The sequence below is a fragment of the Patella vulgata genome, chromosome 8 (assembly GCF_932274485.2).
Source record: "Patella vulgata chromosome 8, xgPatVulg1.2, whole genome shotgun sequence".
Lineage (NCBI taxonomy): Eukaryota > Metazoa > Mollusca > Gastropoda > Patellidae > Patella > Patella vulgata.
In genome coordinates this window covers 51,959,808-51,980,153 of record NC_065886.2, presented here as the reverse complement: position 1 = coordinate 51,980,153, position 20,346 = coordinate 51,959,808, and the positions used below count along the sequence as shown (strand labels likewise).

General features: G+C 34.9%; 1 protein-coding gene and 1 long non-coding RNA gene across 4 annotated transcripts; one reads left to right on the top strand and one right to left on the bottom strand.

The window, feature by feature from the left end:
* Window positions 1-4,366: 4,366 nt before the first annotated feature.
* Window positions 4,367-17,332, bottom strand: LOC126831065 (N-acetylglucosamine-6-phosphate deacetylase). Of its 3 annotated transcripts, none has more exons than XM_050561686.2 (10): window positions 17,239-17,332; window positions 16,015-16,256; window positions 14,967-15,106; window positions 12,459-12,513; window positions 10,739-10,948; window positions 9,832-9,920; window positions 9,338-9,482; window positions 8,773-8,902; window positions 8,073-8,119; window positions 4,367-7,047 (listed from the first exon to the last, which is right to left on the bottom strand). In XM_050561686.2, exons 2-10 carry the CDS (start codon window positions 16,223-16,225, stop codon window positions 6,836-6,838), a joined length of 1,239 nt encoding a protein of 412 aa, XP_050417643.2. In that variant the 5' UTR covers window positions 16,226-16,256; window positions 17,239-17,332; the 3' UTR covers window positions 4,367-6,835. The 3 variants fall into 3 exon arrangements, with proteins under 3 accessions (XP_050417643.2, XP_050417642.2, XP_050417644.2); XM_050561685.2 differs by lacking the exon at window positions 17,239-17,332 and adding an exon at window positions 16,905-17,060; XM_050561687.2 differs by lacking the exon at window positions 17,239-17,332 and adding an exon at window positions 16,905-17,209 and having other exon boundaries at window positions 6,946-7,047; window positions 8,073-8,902.
* Window positions 17,333-17,431: 99 nt separating this feature from the next.
* LOC126829482 (uncharacterized) lies at window positions 17,432-19,318 on the top strand. Its single transcript, XR_007683420.2, has 2 exons — window positions 17,432-17,607; window positions 18,699-19,318. It is a non-coding gene; the product is annotated as an uncharacterized LOC126829482 (long non-coding RNA).
* The last annotated feature ends 1,028 nt before the right edge of the window (window positions 19,319-20,346 follow it).

The window sequence follows — 20,346 nt, the reverse complement described above, 5'->3', positions numbered from 1 at the left end:
ACGTGCCCCTCTTGCCACCCCGGTAGCTACGGGCCTGATAACAGTTTTTATAAATTTTATAAAACAATAACATTCTTTGAAAAGGTAAAGAAGCATATAAATTTTTATGAAAATACCATTTTTTTTAATTTTTTTTTTAAAGTAAAAATATCTCATTTTAGAAATATACTCTAGAAATATACTTGTTTAGGAAAATGAATAATATATATATTATTATTTTATACAGATGTTTATATAAAAAATTAATCTACTTATACATAGTTTTATAGATGTGTTTTTATACGCGCACATTTTCATGTGGATGTATACTGTGGTCGCACCTGCCCATCCGTGTATCCATGCGTCTGTTCACATATGATTGTGGACAGTCTATCTGATTTTGACGAAACTTGAAATATAGGTCTATCTCCTAAAGATCTTGGTTCCTTTCAAATGTATCGGACCATAACTTCATGGATTATGGTCTCTGATTGTACGAAAAATCATGCTTTTAGCTTGTGGACACTAGAGGTCACAATTTTCATCTGATTTTGATAAAACTTGAAATTTATGTTTATAACCCAAAGATCTCGGTTCCTTTTGATATTCGCTCATATCAGACCCTAACTTCCTGGATACAAAAAATCACATTCTTTTTTTTAGCTCGTTCTCTGTCCATCTCTTGCAAATTGTGGGCGTATCTTGCATGGCCAACGCTTATTGAAAAAGTACAGAAGTATATATTTTTATGAAAACAGCATTTCTTTTTTTTTTAAAATAAAGATATCTCATTTTAGAAATATACTCATTTAAGAATATGAATAATATTTTATACTGATATTTATATGAAAAATTTATCTACTTATATTTATATCTAACAAAAGATTAACCCTTTTTTACAACATTTTTAGTATATAAATAAGCAATAATACCTCATTTTATGAATGTATCAATATATATATTTTCTACAGATATTTTTATGAGAAATTTATAGATCAATAACATTTTATCTAATAATACATAACAAATGATAACAGCTTTTGTATCTTTATGAATGTATAGCCTTTACTCTGAATGTTTTGTATGCTTATGAATGTGCAGCTTTTGTACTTTTTTGTATGTTTATATATGTAATGAATAATGATAATATTTATTAAATGATTTTGTTTTCAACATTTTGTGAATTTCTATATTTTATAGTTAGAATGAATAGTCATTATTATTGGGGACATTCTGTTTATCATACGATAATACTTAGCAGGATATTTGCATAGACATTGTGAAATTTGCTGAAACAGCAACTTGAATGAATAAATGAAATGGGCTTTAATGTCCTACTTTTCTGCGTCAACTGGGCTAATGAATTTGGGCATGCAGTGGTCTTTGTGGGAAATTTTATCCAGACAACTATTGGAATTAATTTCCAACTGCAATGGGGTCTTTTACTTGCATGCGGAAGTGTATACAGGACCTCGGGGTTGTTTTTTTTTGTCCCATCCGAATGACGAGATGCTGTTCCTTGTCAGGCCTGCCCTTTTCCATCCTACATGACAAGGAGAAACCATGCTGGAAAATTATGGGAACCCGGAATTGATTATTTTGCCAGTGCTTTTTCACTTAGCCTCCACAGCTCCCTGAATCAGATTTCAAAAGCAGCGAAAAAAAAAATGTGCAATCTTACTATTAGGACCAGTCAATAAAAGTCGAGCAGTTTCTGAAACTGTCACATGGATTATCCAGTCGAAGGTACAATATGGTGGAACATTCATGTAACATCTTAGTAAGACGTGCTTGGGTCATAAAAGAGCATATGATAATGTAAAATTGCTGTGAAAGGTAGCGTGGGATGTTTGACTTCTAGAGAAAGTATTCACATGGAAATGTGCCCACACAGCTGCTACATCACGACAAAAATATAGACAGTGGCTTTATCCAAGTTTAATAATGGTCCTTTATGCATTCAAGAAATCTAACCTCTATTGGACACATAATATATCTCTGGAACAACTCTTGTAATGATGAAAATTAACAAGGTTCATCCTATTCCTATTAAATCCCTATGCTTCACACCAAATTTAAAATTCAATAGGGTTAAGCCGTTACAAACTGTAGTCTCTATCATGTTAAGAAGGTTTTTAGAAAAAAGGGGTGGGTAACTGTGGAACAGAAGGTTGCAGAACACTAAATATCAATAGGGTTTCTACTATCTCATGACCCCAATGTTAGCAGTGAGAGGAAACTGGAGGACCCAAAGAAAACCCACGAGATTGGACAGGCGACCCTTCTCTATGTCACTTACAACCTTCAAATTAAAACCACGCCAGTTGACTCAATGAAAGATCTGCTGATACGCTAACCATTTGGCCATCCCCCCCCCACTTCCTCTCATGTAGCCAGTGCTTCACACCAAATTTGAAAAATATCTGTTCAAATGAGAGAAAGAAATGGGGTTTAACATCCACTTGACAGAAACTAGGTCATTTTGGGACTAACATATGATTCAGTTTTATTTCAATAATTTGCTTGCGTGTAGGGGTCTTCAGCAGTGGGTGGAAACCAGAGAAAACCCAGGAGGTTGGACAGCCGACCCTACTCCTTGTCACGTACAACCGGGGAATAAAAACCATGCTAATTCACTCAATGACAGACCTTATGATACAGCACGCATCTGCTAACCATTCGGCCATCCAACCCCCATATCAGTTCAAAACTGTAGCATCTATTGTACTAACACTGTTTTCATAAAAGGGGGGCATCTCCGGATAGGTAGGTCGAGTATGACTAAATATCAGTAGTTTGTAATCTCATGACCCCAATGCTTCCCACCAAATTTAAAAAATAAATTTGTTATTTGTTAATAACGTAGCTGCTATCACACAGATTTTCAATAAAGGGTGGGGTGGGGTGGGGGGAAGACTCTGTAGCATGTAGCAGAAAGTCGCGGAAATATAAATATCAATAGGGTTCGTCCTCTATCGTGTTAACAAGCCAACAGGCATATATAAAGTATCTGCATAACATTTTAAGAATTTTATCCAGAAAATATTGTTCAAGTGGCATTTTGCAGTTGGTTATTTCAAATATTAGAAAACTTTTATGGAATACAATTCTTGGATTTAATGTGAGATGAATGACTGATGATAAGTAGTAAAGTTAGTAATTGTATAATGACTGGAGTTCAGTTGTAAAGCTAGTAATTGTATAATGACTAATGATAAGTTGTAACGTTAGTAATTGTATAATGACTGATGATAAGTTGTAAAGCTAGTATAATGACTGATGATAAGTTGTAAAGCTAGTAATTTTATAATGACTGATGATAAGTTGTAAAGCTAGTAATTGTATAATGGCCGATGGTAAGTAGTAAGGCTAGTAATAGTATAATGGCTGATGATAAGTTGTAAAGTAAGAAATTATATAATGACTGATTATAAGTAATTGTATAATGATAAGTAGTAAAGCTAGTTATTGTATAATGACTGGTGATAAGTTGTAAAGCTAGTAATTGAATACTGACTAATGATAAGGTGTAAAGCTAGTAATTGTATAATGACTGATGTCAAGGTGTAAAGTTAGTAATTGTATGACTAATGATAAGTTGTAATGCTAGTAATTGTATAATGACAAGTTGTAATGCTAGTAATTGTATAATGACTGATGATAAGTAGTAAAACTAGTAATTGTATAATGACTGTTGTTAAGGTGTAAAGTTAGTAATTGTATAATGACTGATGATAAGTAATAAAACTAGTAATTGTATAATGACTGATGTTAAGGTGTAAAGTTAGTAATTGTATAATGACTAATGATAAGTTGTAAAGCTAGTAATTGTATTCCATAAAACACAGCAGTGTTGTGACACCTGAGGACCTGGATAAAACCCACAAGGTTGGACAGACAACGTTACCGCTAGTCACGTATAAAATTGAGACCGAAATCCAACACTTGGCTTAATGGCAGATCTATGATCTAAATCACTGGAAAGTTTACAATCTGATTAAAACACAGATCCTATTTCGTTTCGTTTTTTATAGTTCAAAATTTTGTTTTACTTGTCTTTATTACACTAGGATCTGGAAGAGTTGTTATATAACCGCGTTCTGGTTGATGTGGAGGATCAGCCAATGAAACAGTCTACTGCATCGAGTTCTTGGCGTGCGATGCACGGAACTGTGGGTATCCTACTAGAAACATCAACCGCTGATTGGTTAATCAAATATCTGATGTCATAGGGCCAAAAGCCACTTGTATGACCTCTGACACGACCTCCCACTACAACTGGTCAGATCTGCATGTAGTAAAAGAAATGAAACGAAATATAGATCTGTATTTTAATCAGATTTTATGTTTTATCTCATCCAGAAACATACAAATTAAAACCATAAAGTAATAATTATTTATATTTTATTTTCGAATAAATATTGCAATGTTATAAGAATAGATGATACTAGGGCAAGATATATAGCATAAGCTCTTTGAATTTATTTTTTGAAAATTTAACTTCACTAGTTTAGCGTAACTTTCAATAACACTAAGCATTGTGTTGTGAACGGCGGACTGTGGTTTAACACCATAAAGCGGAATGTGACAATCAGCATGTCTATGACAAGTGGAGAATTTGGGTGAAGAGTGGAGAAATTGATAGCAACAGTATAACCAAGAAAGGTACTTGCATTACAAAGTTGTATAACTTAAAAGAATAGTGGTTGCCAGGCAAGATACGCCCACATTTTGCAAGAGATGGATAGAGAACAATCTAAAAATAAAACGCGATTTTTCATACAATCAGGGGCCATAATCCAAGAAGTTATGGTCTGAAATGTGCAAATATCGAAAGGGACTGAGATCTTTGGGATTTAAACAAATATTTTTAGTTTCATTAAAATCGGATAAAAATTGTGACCTCTAGCAGGTCCACAACATACTTTTACACAATCTTCATTCGAGGAGCGGCTATTTTGATGGGCAGTTTTGGTCCGATTTTTCACGAAATTTGAACTCAACCATAATAATGGTGTAACATTGATATATTTAAACGTTTTTTATAAATCAGATAAAAAGTGTGACCACCAGAGCGTCCACAAGCAAAAAATGTGATTTTTCGTAAATCAGGAGACATAATCCATAAAGTTACGATCCGATACATGCCAATATCGAGAGAAACCAGGATCTTTGGGAGATACTGGCGGACAAACAGACAGGGGCGACAACAATATACGTCTACAATATACGTCCTCGGTATCCCCAGTGGTCTCATTCCACTCTACTCCACTATACCCTGGGTTAATCCATGGGGAAGACACATATTCAAATTATCTGCCCTTGATGATTGTGCTGTTTTTATCAACCAATACACTTGATAGCATAACGACTTGCCACTGCCTGTTTTGAACGACATAAAAACATCGTTCCAATCAAAAAGATTTTTTAGGACACCTTTTTGTGTGTATGTCACTTCTTTGATATTAAATTTCTTGCAAATTTTCTTCTAATCGAGTGAACAAGCCACCATATTGTTGTGAACGTAAACAATGAGGCTAAAACTGGTGTGTAAACTGTTTTTTGATTAGTTCGTAGCATCAATCTACAATCAAGGGCAGATAATTTAAATAAGTGAATACCCCATGGATGAACCCAGGGTATAGTGGAATGAAGCGGAATGAGAACACTGCAGTTACCGAGAATGGGTTTTACCCATTAACAATATAAATAACTAGCAGGATACCCGGCTTCGCTCGGGGGTCGTAAGTCCAAAACCGGAAGTGGTAGACTAACGCCACCTGGCCTATGCTACTCCCCAGTCCGAGCTACCCCTATACCCCAAATTTCAGACTCGGGGCAGACCTAGTGTAGCCGCCAACCCCGAACAGACAGACAGACAGACAAACGACAGTCTCAAATATATATATAGAGATTAGCAATAACATCTACATGTAATACTATACAATAATACAAGATATCAGTTTGAGCAAATAAAGCCATGCATTAATTTTATGAAGCATTTTTCTTTTCTTTTTTTCTAACAAGAAATGAAGTATGGAGTTGTTAACCCTTAAATTGTCATACATGGAATGGGTGTGGTTCAAACTTGTATCGATACCAGATCCTGAGTTCATAAAGCATTCTCAGACTTAAATTAAGAATTTACACAAAATTGTCACCTTATTTTAACTAAAATATAGCCCTTTATAAAACTTTTGTTGTTTTAATGTATCAAATACATCAATAACAAAATATGTGCAAAGTTTTGTGTTTTTGGATGAAAGATATTAAACTATTAATTAGACAATAATTAACTCATCCAAACCATAATCAACTCTCGATGTCATCTTACGTGTCAGATTTTCACTGGATTGGAATCCAAAAATGGATAATCGAGACTATTTTAGTAATGATGATCGAGGCTAGGCTTAAAATTCAATCGCTAATATCTCAGTTCAGAGTGGAGCAATTTGACTGAAATTTCAACATCTTCTATTTACGTTTTGTATTTTTTAACTATTATAACGAGAACAGTCAACTCTGTATCTAATCTCCCATAATGCATCTTTAACTTAAGTCTGATAATGCTTTTTGAACTCGGGAGACCAGGCCATATCATCTACAGCACATGAATTAGACAACTTGGCCACCTAACAACCCATAATTTCCAAGAAGACACAATCATTTTAGACTAGAGTAGGGTATGGTGGGTCACATTCATTTCTCGTCTTTAAGTAACAATTTATAAATAGTTTTAACAAGGGTTAGGGTTAGGGTTTAATCAGTTCTAGTTATGACAGATATAACATCTCCAGATCACTGCCACACTAATTCCCCAGCTATAAATAGATTTAACAAGGGTTAGGGTTAGTGTTTAATCCGTTCTAGTTATGACAGATATAACATCTCCTGATCGCTGCCACACTAATTCTCCTGCTATAAATGTCGCTTGAATATGGAGATCTTCAGACAGTAGGATAAAATCAGCATCAGTATCAAAATCTAACGTTCCTTTACTATTTGATATTTGAAGAACTTTCGCTGGATGGAGAGATGCTGTTTCTAATGCAAGAACATGTCCACATTCTGAAATACATCAAATTACTCCGTAATGTTGATGTAAAATACTTGATTGCATTAAAGATGGGTTCTCAGAAAAGTATTTATCGGGTGGTTATTTCCAATAAAAGTAGGGCAATTTTGGTATATATGGAAAGTAGAGATATCCTATCTTACTAGAAAAATACTGGATTCCCTGAAAAACACTGGATTCCCTGAAAAACACTCATGGAGCGTATACAGGACAAAAATGTAGGGGTTCCCCTAATCGACAGCCCGACGATTAGGAATTTCTGCACGCGTGATATCAAAGGTCACACAGGAACATTAAGCGCTTGATGTACAAGTTGATAAACTTTATGAAGAGTTAGACGTACAACACTTTCTGAGATAAAAATGACGGAAAAAGACGCAGGTAGTGGATAATCCGAGAATTTAATTAGGATTTGATATTTGTAATAAATAGTAAGCGATTAAAGACAACATCGTCTCATGTATGCAATGATTTCTCCTCTGACTTCCAAGAGAGGTAAGTCAAGTGACGTAAACATGACCTGGTTTGATCAAATTTTTATAGCAGGACATTCCTTCGCAATTACATTGTTTGAGAAGGATTTGAAGCAAAATTATGACAAATTAATTTGTTTGAATATGTTTTTAGTCCATGTATACCATTAAATCACCCAGTTTGTATGCAGGAACCCATCTTTAAAGGAGCTAAATCGCTAATATTTGGGACCTAGAAATTGATACAAATGGGTCACAATACATATAATAATGTAATATTAATGTATATAAACTAATTCACATTCAATCGTTTCTGTATTTTACTGTAATTTGTAATCAGTTCTGTTTGGCGAAATAGTCCAGAAGTCTCAATCGAATGGCAATCTCTAGCGTCTGGTTATTCCAGTCTACACGAATATAATGTAACTTCTTAACGCAAGGGTTAAAGTTTACAAATTATCTCCAGAAATACACAGTAATTGATAACAATACAATATCATACCACTTCCCTGTTTAAACTAACAATATATCAGTTAAGTACATACCTGTAGATTTGGCAAGCTGTCGAACACATTTATCCATAGATACTATACTGTGAATTATAAAAAAATAGAATTGTTAGACAAGGGGAGAGTCGAAGCCACGCCACTCCATTCAAACTTATATTAAAAACACTGTATAAAACGGAGGCGAGTAAGATACTAACTTAGTAACCATGAGGTCCATCCAAGTAAGTTGAAGAAAAAAGTTTTTTTTAGATAATAGGGGCAGTAACTCTGTAAAAAATCCTTGCACAACACTAAATTTTGACCCTTAGATTATATTAAATGTTTCGGTATCAGCGACAACATCTCTCGATAAAACTTATGGACGATTCTGAATTTAACTAAATAATTGTGTCTTACGGTTGAATTCCTTATCATAAGGTCTGTCATTGAGTCAACTGGCGTGGTTTCGATTCCCTGGTTGTACGTGACAAGGAGTAGGGTCGCGTGTCCTTCCTCGTGGGTTTTCTCTTGGTCCTCCGACTGCTAAAGACCCCTACACGCAAGTAAATTATTAAAATAAAATTGAACCATATGTTAGTCCCAAAATGACCTAGTTCGTGTCGAGTGGACGTTAAACCCAATTTCTCTCTCTGTCTCTCTCTCTCTCTCCACCCCCCCCTTATGATACAGTCATGGCTGGTAAATATAATAAATATACGATCCCTGGTTCCAATCAATAAATAAAACTATAATTTACCTTCCACATAATGTATTTGTACCAGCTACAGTAGCTCTGTTATCTTTTATTTCTATCTGTTGACAGCCAAACTTATACTTACCTTCAGGTAAACCCATGGCCTGTATAGCATCAGTCACTAATACCAAACCTACAATTAAATACTTATTCTTAATAGATCTATGTATAATAGTAAGTGCAGGGGGACTGCACCACACATAATTTACATAGAAACAAATACATGGACAAGACATCATACTCAGAAACCACAAATAAACAAAGGCATTGGCCGAGAAAATTCATCAGGATATTCCGGAGTGGTTTCCCCTTTTCAATGGTGCAGGACGATGGGGGGGGGGGGGGCCTGATAAGGACAGCTGTCTAGTTGTTCGGATGGGACTAAAAAAACGAGGACCCATATATACATTGGCGTGCACATGAAAGATCCCTTGGCAGTGAGAATTTGATATAAGAGTAGGTCATAGTGCCACTGCCCGGGCAAAATTTCACTCATAGCACACTGTATGGTGTATGCCTGCCTTCATAGCACACTGTATGGTGCAAATTTATTATTTATAATTAATACCTTTAGGGTTAATACGTTGTGCAATACGTAAAGCTGCAGGATGTGTATGTATGCCGTCTGCTATTATACCATAATATATCTGTGTATCAGGTGGTAATTTATTGCTCGTTAGTAAACCTACTAAATGGGGATCTCGGTGATGAAACTGAAAAACAGATAGGTTACCAGGCAATGAAAAATACACTCTGCAGTCAAGTCATCACATCAGTCCATAAAGACTTGATTATGGAAATGAAAAACAGTGGCATTGTTGTTCTTCCATAGAATATGACACAGGTATATTATATTTACATGGCAAAACTAAAATGTGATCAGGGCAACAATGCATGACGTAATTACAAGAAATTGTTATAATTTGATGGGCTTGTTCCAAAGCACTAACATGAAAATAGCTTAAAACTGTAACCATTAGCCTACAAGAATATCCAAACAAGGGCAATAACTCCATGTAACTGAATATGGCTCACTAATAAATTTATCAACAATAAACTTACAGGTAACATAGCATTAAAAAGATGTGTAACGTAAGAGGCACCATTCCATATTGCTTCTTCTCCTGTTACAAGATTAGCCATAGAATGACCTGAAATTGATAACGGAACAGGTAAGCCACGGCTATACCACCACTGTTACGTGTGATAGATCTATACAGAAAAATCCTACTCGCAAACCTTGCAATACAAAGTTGCACTCCATTCCTTTCAAGCACTCAACATTTGATCCAATCTGTTTAAAATACAGATCTATATTTCGTTTCGTTTTTTTTATACTTTCGATGGCTTACTCTACATAACGATTTGACCAGTTGTAGTAGGATTTCGCGTCAGAGGTAATACGAGTGGCTTTTGGCCCTATGATGTCCGACATATGATTAACCAATCAGCGTTGATGTTTTTAGTGGGTTACCCACAGTCCTGTGCAACTCACAGTAGGATTTCGCATCAGAGGTAATACGAGTGGCTTTTGACCCTATGATGTCCGACATATGATTAACCAATCAGCGTTGATGTTTTAGTGGGTTACCCACAGTCCTGTGCAACTCATACCAAAAACTTGCCGTAAAGGACTGTTTCATTGGCTAATCCCTCACATCATCCAGAACACGGGTTATATAACAACTCTTCCAGCCCCTAGTGAAGTGAAGACAAGACAAGTAAAATGAAATTTTGAACTATAAAAAATGAAACGAAATAGTATCTGTGTTTTAATCAGATTGGATTTGATAAAATTTTAACAAAATGAATTCTAATTAATCAGTGAGGGAATGGGAGGTCTTACCTAAAGAAATAATATTTGTCCAAACGGGGTAAATGACAGTGAATGACAAAAGGGGGCTAACTCTCATGTATCATAGGGTGCTTCAGGCATGTCAGTGAGTAATTATTTTGAGGTGATACTTACCTAAAGAAACTATGATTCCCCTGTTTACACATTCTTTGATTATTTGTTGAGAATTGTGTAATTCTGGTGCCAAAGTTATAATTGCTATATTAGACAAATCACCATACATATCAATGAGATCTTTAAAACCATTGTCAAATGTCTGTATTAATTCTTCCTGATGGGCACCCTTCTTTTCTTTACTAATAAATGGTCCCTCAACATGAACACCTAAATTTAAAAAACAACACATTATTATTCAATTTCAAACTATATTTTTATAATATAACAGTGGACACCTAAATACAAATTAACAATGTTTTGAACAAAGCAAGGTAAAATCATACTTCAACAGAAGTTATTGCATTCAAGCAGAACTAATCTTTCATTTTAGCAACCTATGATGTTATTATTACAAATCATTATGAATCCATTCCAGGAAATTTACATGTAGTTCCTATTAATTAATATTTACAGCATGCATTATAATAACCACCTTGCTTCTCAATACATAGTGTAAAGCAAAACAAGTAGACAAATTAACTTTATGCTCAACTCCAGGACCAAATAGTCTCATTGAGAAATGAAATGAAAATGAGATGGGGCTTAAAGCGAGAATAACATATTTTCTAAGAAAGTTAAAACATAATTATTTCTATGTCTTTTGCACAATAGGTTGTCAACTCACTATTATACGATCATAGGTATCATTATCATTCTCACACTTAAAAACCATTCACCCCAGAAATAATAACACAATTACCTCCCTTGTTTTTCTATTCCCCCCCCCCCATGGAATAGCTATCTTCAAACGTTTGAATTTGAAGTTGAAAATGATAATTTTGCCAATTTCTCAACTGGCAATAGGGAATTATAGGATTAATAGGATTATTCTTTAACAAGGTAGGACTGTTTACAGATACCATCTATTTTAAGGCTTTAAATACATTTTAAAAATATAACTTAAAAATATGAAATTATCGCTTTAACATCCTACTGTTCTGCTCCGACTGGGCTAATGAAGACGGGCATACGCCATACAGTGTCCTACATGTATGAGGGAAATTTTACCTGGGCAGCGGCAATATGGCCTACTCTTATATCAAATTCCAACTGCCAAGGGATCTTTTATGTGCATGCCAATGTATACACGGGACCTCGGTTTTCGGTACATTCGAACAACTAGACAGCTGTCCTTGTCAGGCCTTCCATCCTGCACCTCTGGCAATGCAGGGATCGAACACGCGACCTCCGGGCTAGCGAGCCAGTGTCTTAGTCACTTATCCACTGTGGCTCCCCAGTCTCATTGAGATCAGGAGGCGAGGCGGAAAAAAGTTAAATTATTTTATTGAAAGAAAATACTTTGAACAGTGATAAACTCTTGTTACAATATTATAGTCTGGGTATCACGGTTACTATTAGGATTACTTGATCTCACCCCCCTTAATATGTTATATATAATATTTTACCGTCCGCCCACAGGTCCCGTGTACACATTGGCATGCACTTAAAAGATCCCTTGGCAGTTGGATTTCGATATAAAAATAGGCCGTAGCGCCGCTGCCCGGGCAAAATTTCCCTCATAGCACACTGTATGGCGTATGCCCGTCTTCATTAGCCAAGGTTAGGAGCAGAACAGTAGGACGTTAAACCCCATTTCATTTCATTTCCTAAATATGTTAGGCCTATATATAATATCTTACCCACACCCCTCCTTAATATGTTATATATAATATTTTACCTATAATACCAGCACCATCTTTACTACCTTTAGTTTTCTTTATTAAAGGTAAGATCTATAATAAAAAAGATTTATAGGTCTACTATTATAACATGTTTATCAGTATTATAGGATTCCACTTCAACACAGTTTCATTGCTACCTCGTAAATAAATAAATTATATAAAGTTTACTGAAGGCTCCATTTTCATAATATTAACATAATAAACTATAGCCGTAGATATATATAAAAATTAAAGATACATCATGGAAGATTTGATAAAGAGCTGGCAGCTCTCACTATAATCATTAAAAACTAGATAATGTAAAAGGAATATGCTGAAAATTTTTGACAAAGTGCTTCACTCCCAAGCCGAGGAAAACCTTATTTTAAAATCACAGTAGCCTTGATTGTCATTGTTACCGCTGTCACAATAATCAACAAGGTCTCAATTATCCATTTTTGCGTTTAATCATCAACAGACATTGAACAGCAGATCAAATTCAAATCCAGTGAAAGTCGGACACATAAGATGGCATCGAGAGTTGATTAAGGTCTTTCCATGTTAATTAATGTCTAATTAATAATTTATATAACATTTTAGGCCTAAAGAAAGCAGTGGCGGCGCCAGCCGTCGGTGATTGGAGGGCAAAGCTGGGGCAAAGTCCAAGGTTAAGGGGGCAAAGGCACAAGCTTCAAATAGAGGTAGGGGGCCTCCCCAGAAAATTTTGAAAAACAGGTTGGCGGAAATGCAGCCTGGCAGTATTTCAGGCACTGAACGACGAGGTAAAGTGTCAAACGAACGGACTTGCGAATCATGACGAAGCCCACTCACGAGCGTCAAAGTAGGGAGTCCTTCTCCAGAAAATTTTGAAAAATAGACTGTCGGAAATGCTGTCTTACAGTATTCTGTCAGGCACCGATTGTCGAGATAAATAGATCTGACCAGATACCGTCCGTCGCCTGATCACTAGTTTATCCAACTAGAGAACAAAATGTCAAACGAACGGACTTGCGAACCTCAACGAATTCCCCTTAGCGCCAAAGTAGTAGAAAATTTTGAAAAATAGACTGTCGGAAATGCTTCTCAACATGAAAGTTTATGACTGAGTGTGGATGTGGGACTTATTCACCGTAGAAGGTATCACAAATACTTTTTTTTACTTTCTAAAATTATTGGGGCGGCAAACAGAGGGCAGACCCCCCTTGCCCCCCCGCCCCCCCCCCCCCACTGGCACCGCCCCCCCTGGCACCGCCACTGAAAGAAAGACCCACAATAGGCAGATTTACCTCTTGCATAATGTATGTTTAATAATGGTTTCCAAATTAAATCCATGAGTACCGTATAATTATAAATCATATTCTTATATGGACTATTTAGATTTTGAAAACTAAGTTTTTGCAATACCATCACAATATACATAACTAACTATTTGAATAGATTGATGCATTAGTCACACCCACTTTAGTTTTAGTTTCAAATTGACCTAGTTACAATGTTTGTAATTTTCATCTCTACCGTTAACAACATTACCGTCTTTGTTTACTTTAATACAGGACTGTAGCATACATGTACATGTAACATACAATTTCACAAAGTTTAGTCTACATAGAAAGTAAACATTCCTTTATACAAGTGCTTTATTCAAGAGAACTTAAATATACATTATGCAAGAGCTAAATCTGCCTATTGCAGGTCATTCTTTAGGATTTGAATCCTATCTGCTGTTTAACACTCCATTGATGAATAAATGCAAAAATGTATAATTGAGTCAGCAGCAACAATGACAATCGAGGCTACAAGGTTTTCTCGGCTTACGAGTGAAACAATTTGACTGAAATTTTTAGCATTGTCCATTTACATTATCTAGTTTTTAACTATCATAGTGAGAACTGTCAGCTCTTTGTCTTATCTCATATAATGTATCTTTAATATCAACTGAAAAATTTGAAAGAGTATCTGTGTATCTGTGGATTTGTCAATCAGGTAAACTGTGCTACAGACTGTGGTTTTATTGTTAAGGGAGCTAAATCGCTAATATTTGGCACCATGAAATTGACACAAATGGGTCCCAGCGCATATAATAATGTAATACGATTGTATATAAACTGACTTACATTCAATCGTTTCCATTTATACTCTAATTTCAAATCAGTTATGTTCGGCAAAATACGCGAAAAATCTCAACTGGATGGCAATCTCTAGCATCTGGTTATTCCAGTCTAAACTGATGGTATTTATTTCGCATGCTCTCTAGATAAGAGACATGACATGTGGAATATGTCTAGCCTCGTTCTTCGAGTCCCTTGTTACAAATGGCATTGAAACGCATGATGGTACACGATTCGTGTACCAATGGTAATATGTTTATTTTGTCATAAATATTGGATATCAGAAGCCTACCTTTTCCCGGTAAGATCACAACATCAATGTTGATTTAAACTATCAAATAATTTGTGTTTTTAATGTCGAAGCCTGTGGATGATAATGAGTTAAAGACTTGGCTACTTTAAATTAGAGCGAATTACCTTTTTATAAGCTAGCGATGGAGAAGTTATAACTGTTGGACAGAAAGACGTAATGCCCTGCTCTAATAGTCCGTTACACACCTTACCAATACCACCATTAATTATTGTTTCTTCTTGAGAAAAATCAACACCAAATGCACCTTTAAAGATGAAAGAATAAAAAGTATCAAACACTAGCAGTAGCGATCTCTTAAAAACACTAACATTTTGAATTTGGTAACCTTTTTCCAAATTAGTGATGGGACAGAATTATGTTATTATATTTTTGTTTTGGAATACTAAACAGCAGACAATTTTCTTTCCACTCGACAAATCAGCAAATAAAATATACGATTTCATTTTTTACCCAAATCAAAGGGCTAATACTATTTTAATATTCCATATTCAGAGTGTGTAATATTGAAGTGATTGTGTACCAGGTTCAAATTCCAGCCAAGAAGAACATTTGGGATTCTTCAAGCCAATTCTCATTGGCTGGGCTGACAAGAAAAGCAATGTCCAGTCGTTTGAATGATATGATAAACCAAGATCCTGTGTACCAACCAACAGTGTACGATGCACATAAAAGATCTTTAAAGCAAGTCTGGATATAGGGCACCTGTCACAGACTAAGAACAAATTATCACACAATGTATATATACAAGTCTGTACATAAGGCACCTGACACAATCTTTGTCAAACACGAATTATCACACAAGTATATATATATTATAATCCAGGCTTGCTTTTAAGTAGAAATTCAAAGGAAAGTTAAAAAAAAACCACCATTTTGTCCAAGCAAACTTGGGGGTTGGATGGCCGAATGGTTAGCGCGTGCGCGTTGTATCATAAGGTCTGTCAACTGCCGTGATTTTGATTCCCTGGTTGTACGTGACAAGGAGTAGGGTCGCCTGCCCAATATCATGGGTTTTCTCCTGGTCCTCCAGTTTCACACAGCTGTCAGTCTCAAAATAATCTGAACAATGTGTCAACAAGACCCTCAACCTATTCCATTATTGATCACATTTTAGCTAAAAAAAAATTCAATATTAAAATAGACATCACTCACCATTGATTTGCGTTTCTATAAAACCAGGAGCTAAGATTTTATTCTTACAATCAATCTGATAATCAGCTAAGATTTTTTCTTCAAAGAAAATTTTTTCTGGATTTACTATTTTACCATCTCTAACCCACAAATCTTCTGTATAGATTTTATGATCTTTTAAGATTCTACAGTTTCTATACTGAAAAAGTTTTCCTTCAGCATTTGAAAACATGATGGTAAAATAATTATTCTATAATGTAGTTCTGAAAATAGAGAACAGATTATTTAATCTAAAAATAACACATAACACAATTATATAGAATACAAGTTACTTGAAAGATTTATTTCTGGCGACATTTCGACAATTAGGGTTTTCTTATCTTTATCAAGCAGAGAAATTAATTTAAAAATGTTGGCAAAAAAAGATTTTTATAGTTAGCTAGGGTTTTCTGGCATGGTTTCCCCATGTCAGTGGTGCATAATACGGACCTAGCATAAGCGTGTATGTCGTTGGAATGAAATAAAGTGGTTGTCGTAAACGTAAAAGAGCACTTGATTGTTGGAATTTAATGCTGAGTAGCAAATCATTGTTGTCCGGGAAAAATTTACCCCATAGCACCACAGGCACTTGAAGGGATTGAAATAAAACTTCTTACACTGTATCATCTTCGCTGGCCAAGGGTTATTACGATTCGCTCACTGTATTGTCAGTAGATACTACATTGAGAAGTGTACTACAGGTTAGGCTACAACCTATTGTAGTAACTAAGAAATTTTAATCCCTTGGAGTGCCTGTGCATAGCATATAGTGTATATACATAGTGCATGCCGTATTCATTAGCCCAGTTGATTTTATTAAAGAACAGTAGTAGTAGTAAGACATTAACCCCATTTCATTTCATTTCACTTACCTATTATTGTAAGTTTTTCTATAGCTTATCAGTTGTTATCTATCTAATTTTAAAGTTTCACACTTATTGCTATTGATCGAGTATACAAAGTTACAATTTACAAAAGCGGTCACACAGATACTGATCGACTGAGATACTCAGAGATAGGCCATATAGTATTAGTAAAATAACAGAATTTTAAATCTTTCTAACAAATTAAGGCCCCAAATCTTTGTCACTATAAACATGAATAAAGATTGCTACTTAAATTAACAAAATTTCAAAGTCAAAGCAGTTTATCAAATCTGCTAAAACAAGGAGTGATTTTTAAAAAGTGCACCACATAATAACGTACCACAAGTGTATCATCAGCTGACACAATCGTCTCCAGTTACTCAACTGACCTGCATATTATTGTTGACATGTATTCTACCGCGCACATGGCCAGTTCTTAAAATAGAAACACATAATAGTTGTAACATATATTTTCATTTGTCATCATCCGTGTTCAGACCAATCAAAACTTTTCTTCTTGGTAGGATAACAAAACAATGTCAAGGTCATTCTCTGGTTGAAGTCGTGTTGTTTAGTTATGAAAAGGACAAAAAAGAATACATTTAAAATCTAAAATTAAAATGGGGACGAGAAGCAACCGATATTTATTTTTTCCACTTTCATTCGGAGCAACTCTTTTAGGATTTGCAATTGCAGGTTTAACTTATAGGTAAAACATATATAAATAAATAATCCCCCGACAATGTCAAATGAAAGTAAAAGTTTAATAAGCCTACTCTCAACTGTATTCATGGTCTACCACATTGTTTTAGTCGGAAATATTTGCCTCTGGCTTTTTTGAAGACTATCGGAAAGGTTGGCATCCAGGTGAGAGTCAGAAGATAGATAAGACTCTATGACTGTATTATTGTATCATTTCAAGTTTTTTTTTCCAAACTTCAAAAAGGTTTTTAGGGTTTTCCGAATCAATACTTTGGCAATACTACAGTCTACACATTGTTCAAAAGCTAAACCATTACCTTTTCCAAGATGCAACTCCAAATTTCTGCCACGCCTTACGTTTTCAATTTTTTATTGCCACCTGACACTTTTATACACATCTGTGTTATACAAGGGAAGGGGGTTGGATGGCCGAATGGTTAGCATGGGCACGCTGTATCATATGAGGTCTGTCATTGAGTCAACTGGTGTGGTTTCGATTCCCCGGTTGTACGTGACAAGGAGTAGGTTGGCCAGTCCAACCTTGTGGGCTTTCTCCGGGTCCTCCCACTGCTAGAGACCCCTATGCGCAAGGGTTTGTAGAAAGCTTAAAAAAGCAAGTAAGTCTACAATGTCCTGAAAGGGCTTTTCTTACTTTGTCTGGAATGCCTGATGCTCCAGATGTCACTTCACATTTAGTTAAAAAGAGTAGCCAGTAGAATAGGTAAATAAAATTAATACCTATTCCGGGGTTTCAGAATAGTATAAATAAAACGGCCCCGCACCATGAGTCTAATCGGTCTGAAGAGTTGAATACAAACGAAACTAGTCACTGACACCCTGGATAACCAGGCCCCGAGTTCCCAAAGCATTCTCAGACTAAAGTTAAGAATTTACTCAACTTTCAATCACTGTTTATAAGAAATGTCTTTGATCCAGAAACACAAAACTTTTCACATAGTTTCTTATTGATTTATTTGATACATTAAAACAACAAAAGTTTTATAAAAGGCCATATTTTAGTTAAAATACGGTGAACAATTTTGAGTAATTTATAAAATTAATACCTGTTACTGACTACTGGTATTTTATTAATTTCAGAAAGTATATAGCAGATGACGTAGTTGAAGCAAGGAACAGACGTATTGATGACATATCCGCTCAGAAACAAAGACTGGATACAGCAAACAAAGAGGCAGTGGAAGAGAATCTTGCAAAATTAAAAAATTTGAAACAAAAATAATTTACTAGTACTACTGTTTCTTTTGTGGAAGAGACTTTTGAACTGTGAAGAAGTATTATTGAAAAATGACACAATGCCTTTATATACTAGTATTATACTAGTATATATACATGCAGTAAAGACACCACGATTTTGTATTTAAATGTACAGTTTTGCTAACATCATACAACCAAGATTACTTTCTGGTGTTGTGTGGAAATTATATATTCATTAATCTTCTCAGCTACAGTGTATATCATATAACAGACAGACTATATCGATTGTAATCCAAGCCAAGTATTTAAAGCGTAAATAGACAGTCTATATCGATTGTTATCAAAGCCAAGTATTTAAAGCATAAATAGACAGTCGATATCGATTGTAATCCAAGCCAAGTATTTAAAGCATAAATTTATTGTAGCTTTTTATCATCGGTTTTATAGACTAATCACATATATGTAAGAATGAGGAATAAAACTGTATAATGTGTAATATATTATATATGCCCACTTTCTAAATATTCCATATAAAGGAAGTCGTTAACATCATGGAGAACAGTTTTTTGTATACTGCATCGATGGCTTAAAGCACAAAGTGTTTTGTTCTGTTTTTTTGTGTTTATGACCTGGGATATTTTTAAAGATTCAAAGGGTCACAAAGAATCTGCAACTTTCCATCATATTTTTTAAAGACTTTTTTTAAAACTATATCCTTCTTTTTGAAATTTATTAATATTAAACATGAAAAATGTAGATTTTTCACAGCATGGTGAATTCTTGAATAAAATGTACGTGGCCCTTCAAAATCAATAAAATGGAAATGATATGTTAAACATACATTATGGTAGGGCACCCTAACAACATTATGCAAGAGCTAAATCTGCCTATTGCAGGTCTTTTTTTAGGCCTGAAATGTTTTCTAAATTATTAATTAGACATTAATTAACTTATCCAGGCCATAATCAACTCTAGATGGCATCGGATTTCTCCGATATTAAATAGATTAGAACAGTTCAGCCATATTTTGATTTAAGCTAAAGATGGAGGAGTGAGACTTAGCTTCGAACAACCAGTGCGACGGTTGAAATTATTGCACACGTCTTGTCAAACCTTCAAAGGCTAATATCTTCGCTCGCAATGGAGCAATTTGAATGATATTTTCAAATTATTAATTTTACATTATCTATTTTCAAACTATTATAGCAAGAATGGCTAGCTCTTTATCTAAATCTTACATAATATATATTATAAATTGTGCTTTAATCCCTTGTAGCAAGCGGTTGAGGAATAGCACAATACTGAACTTCCCAGGGTTATTCCCCCTTGATGTGTTTTTCTGAAATTATTATTGTCAGTACTCAACAAAAGAACTTGAACTCTAAGGATCACATATTCCCAATATAATCATTTGAATTACATTTTATTCCAATAGCTCTATAAACTGCTTTAACCTAAAATTGGTGTCAATTGATAAATGTTTGTTTATGGACGCAGACCACCATTAAATGTAGTTCGTCTATTTATAGCA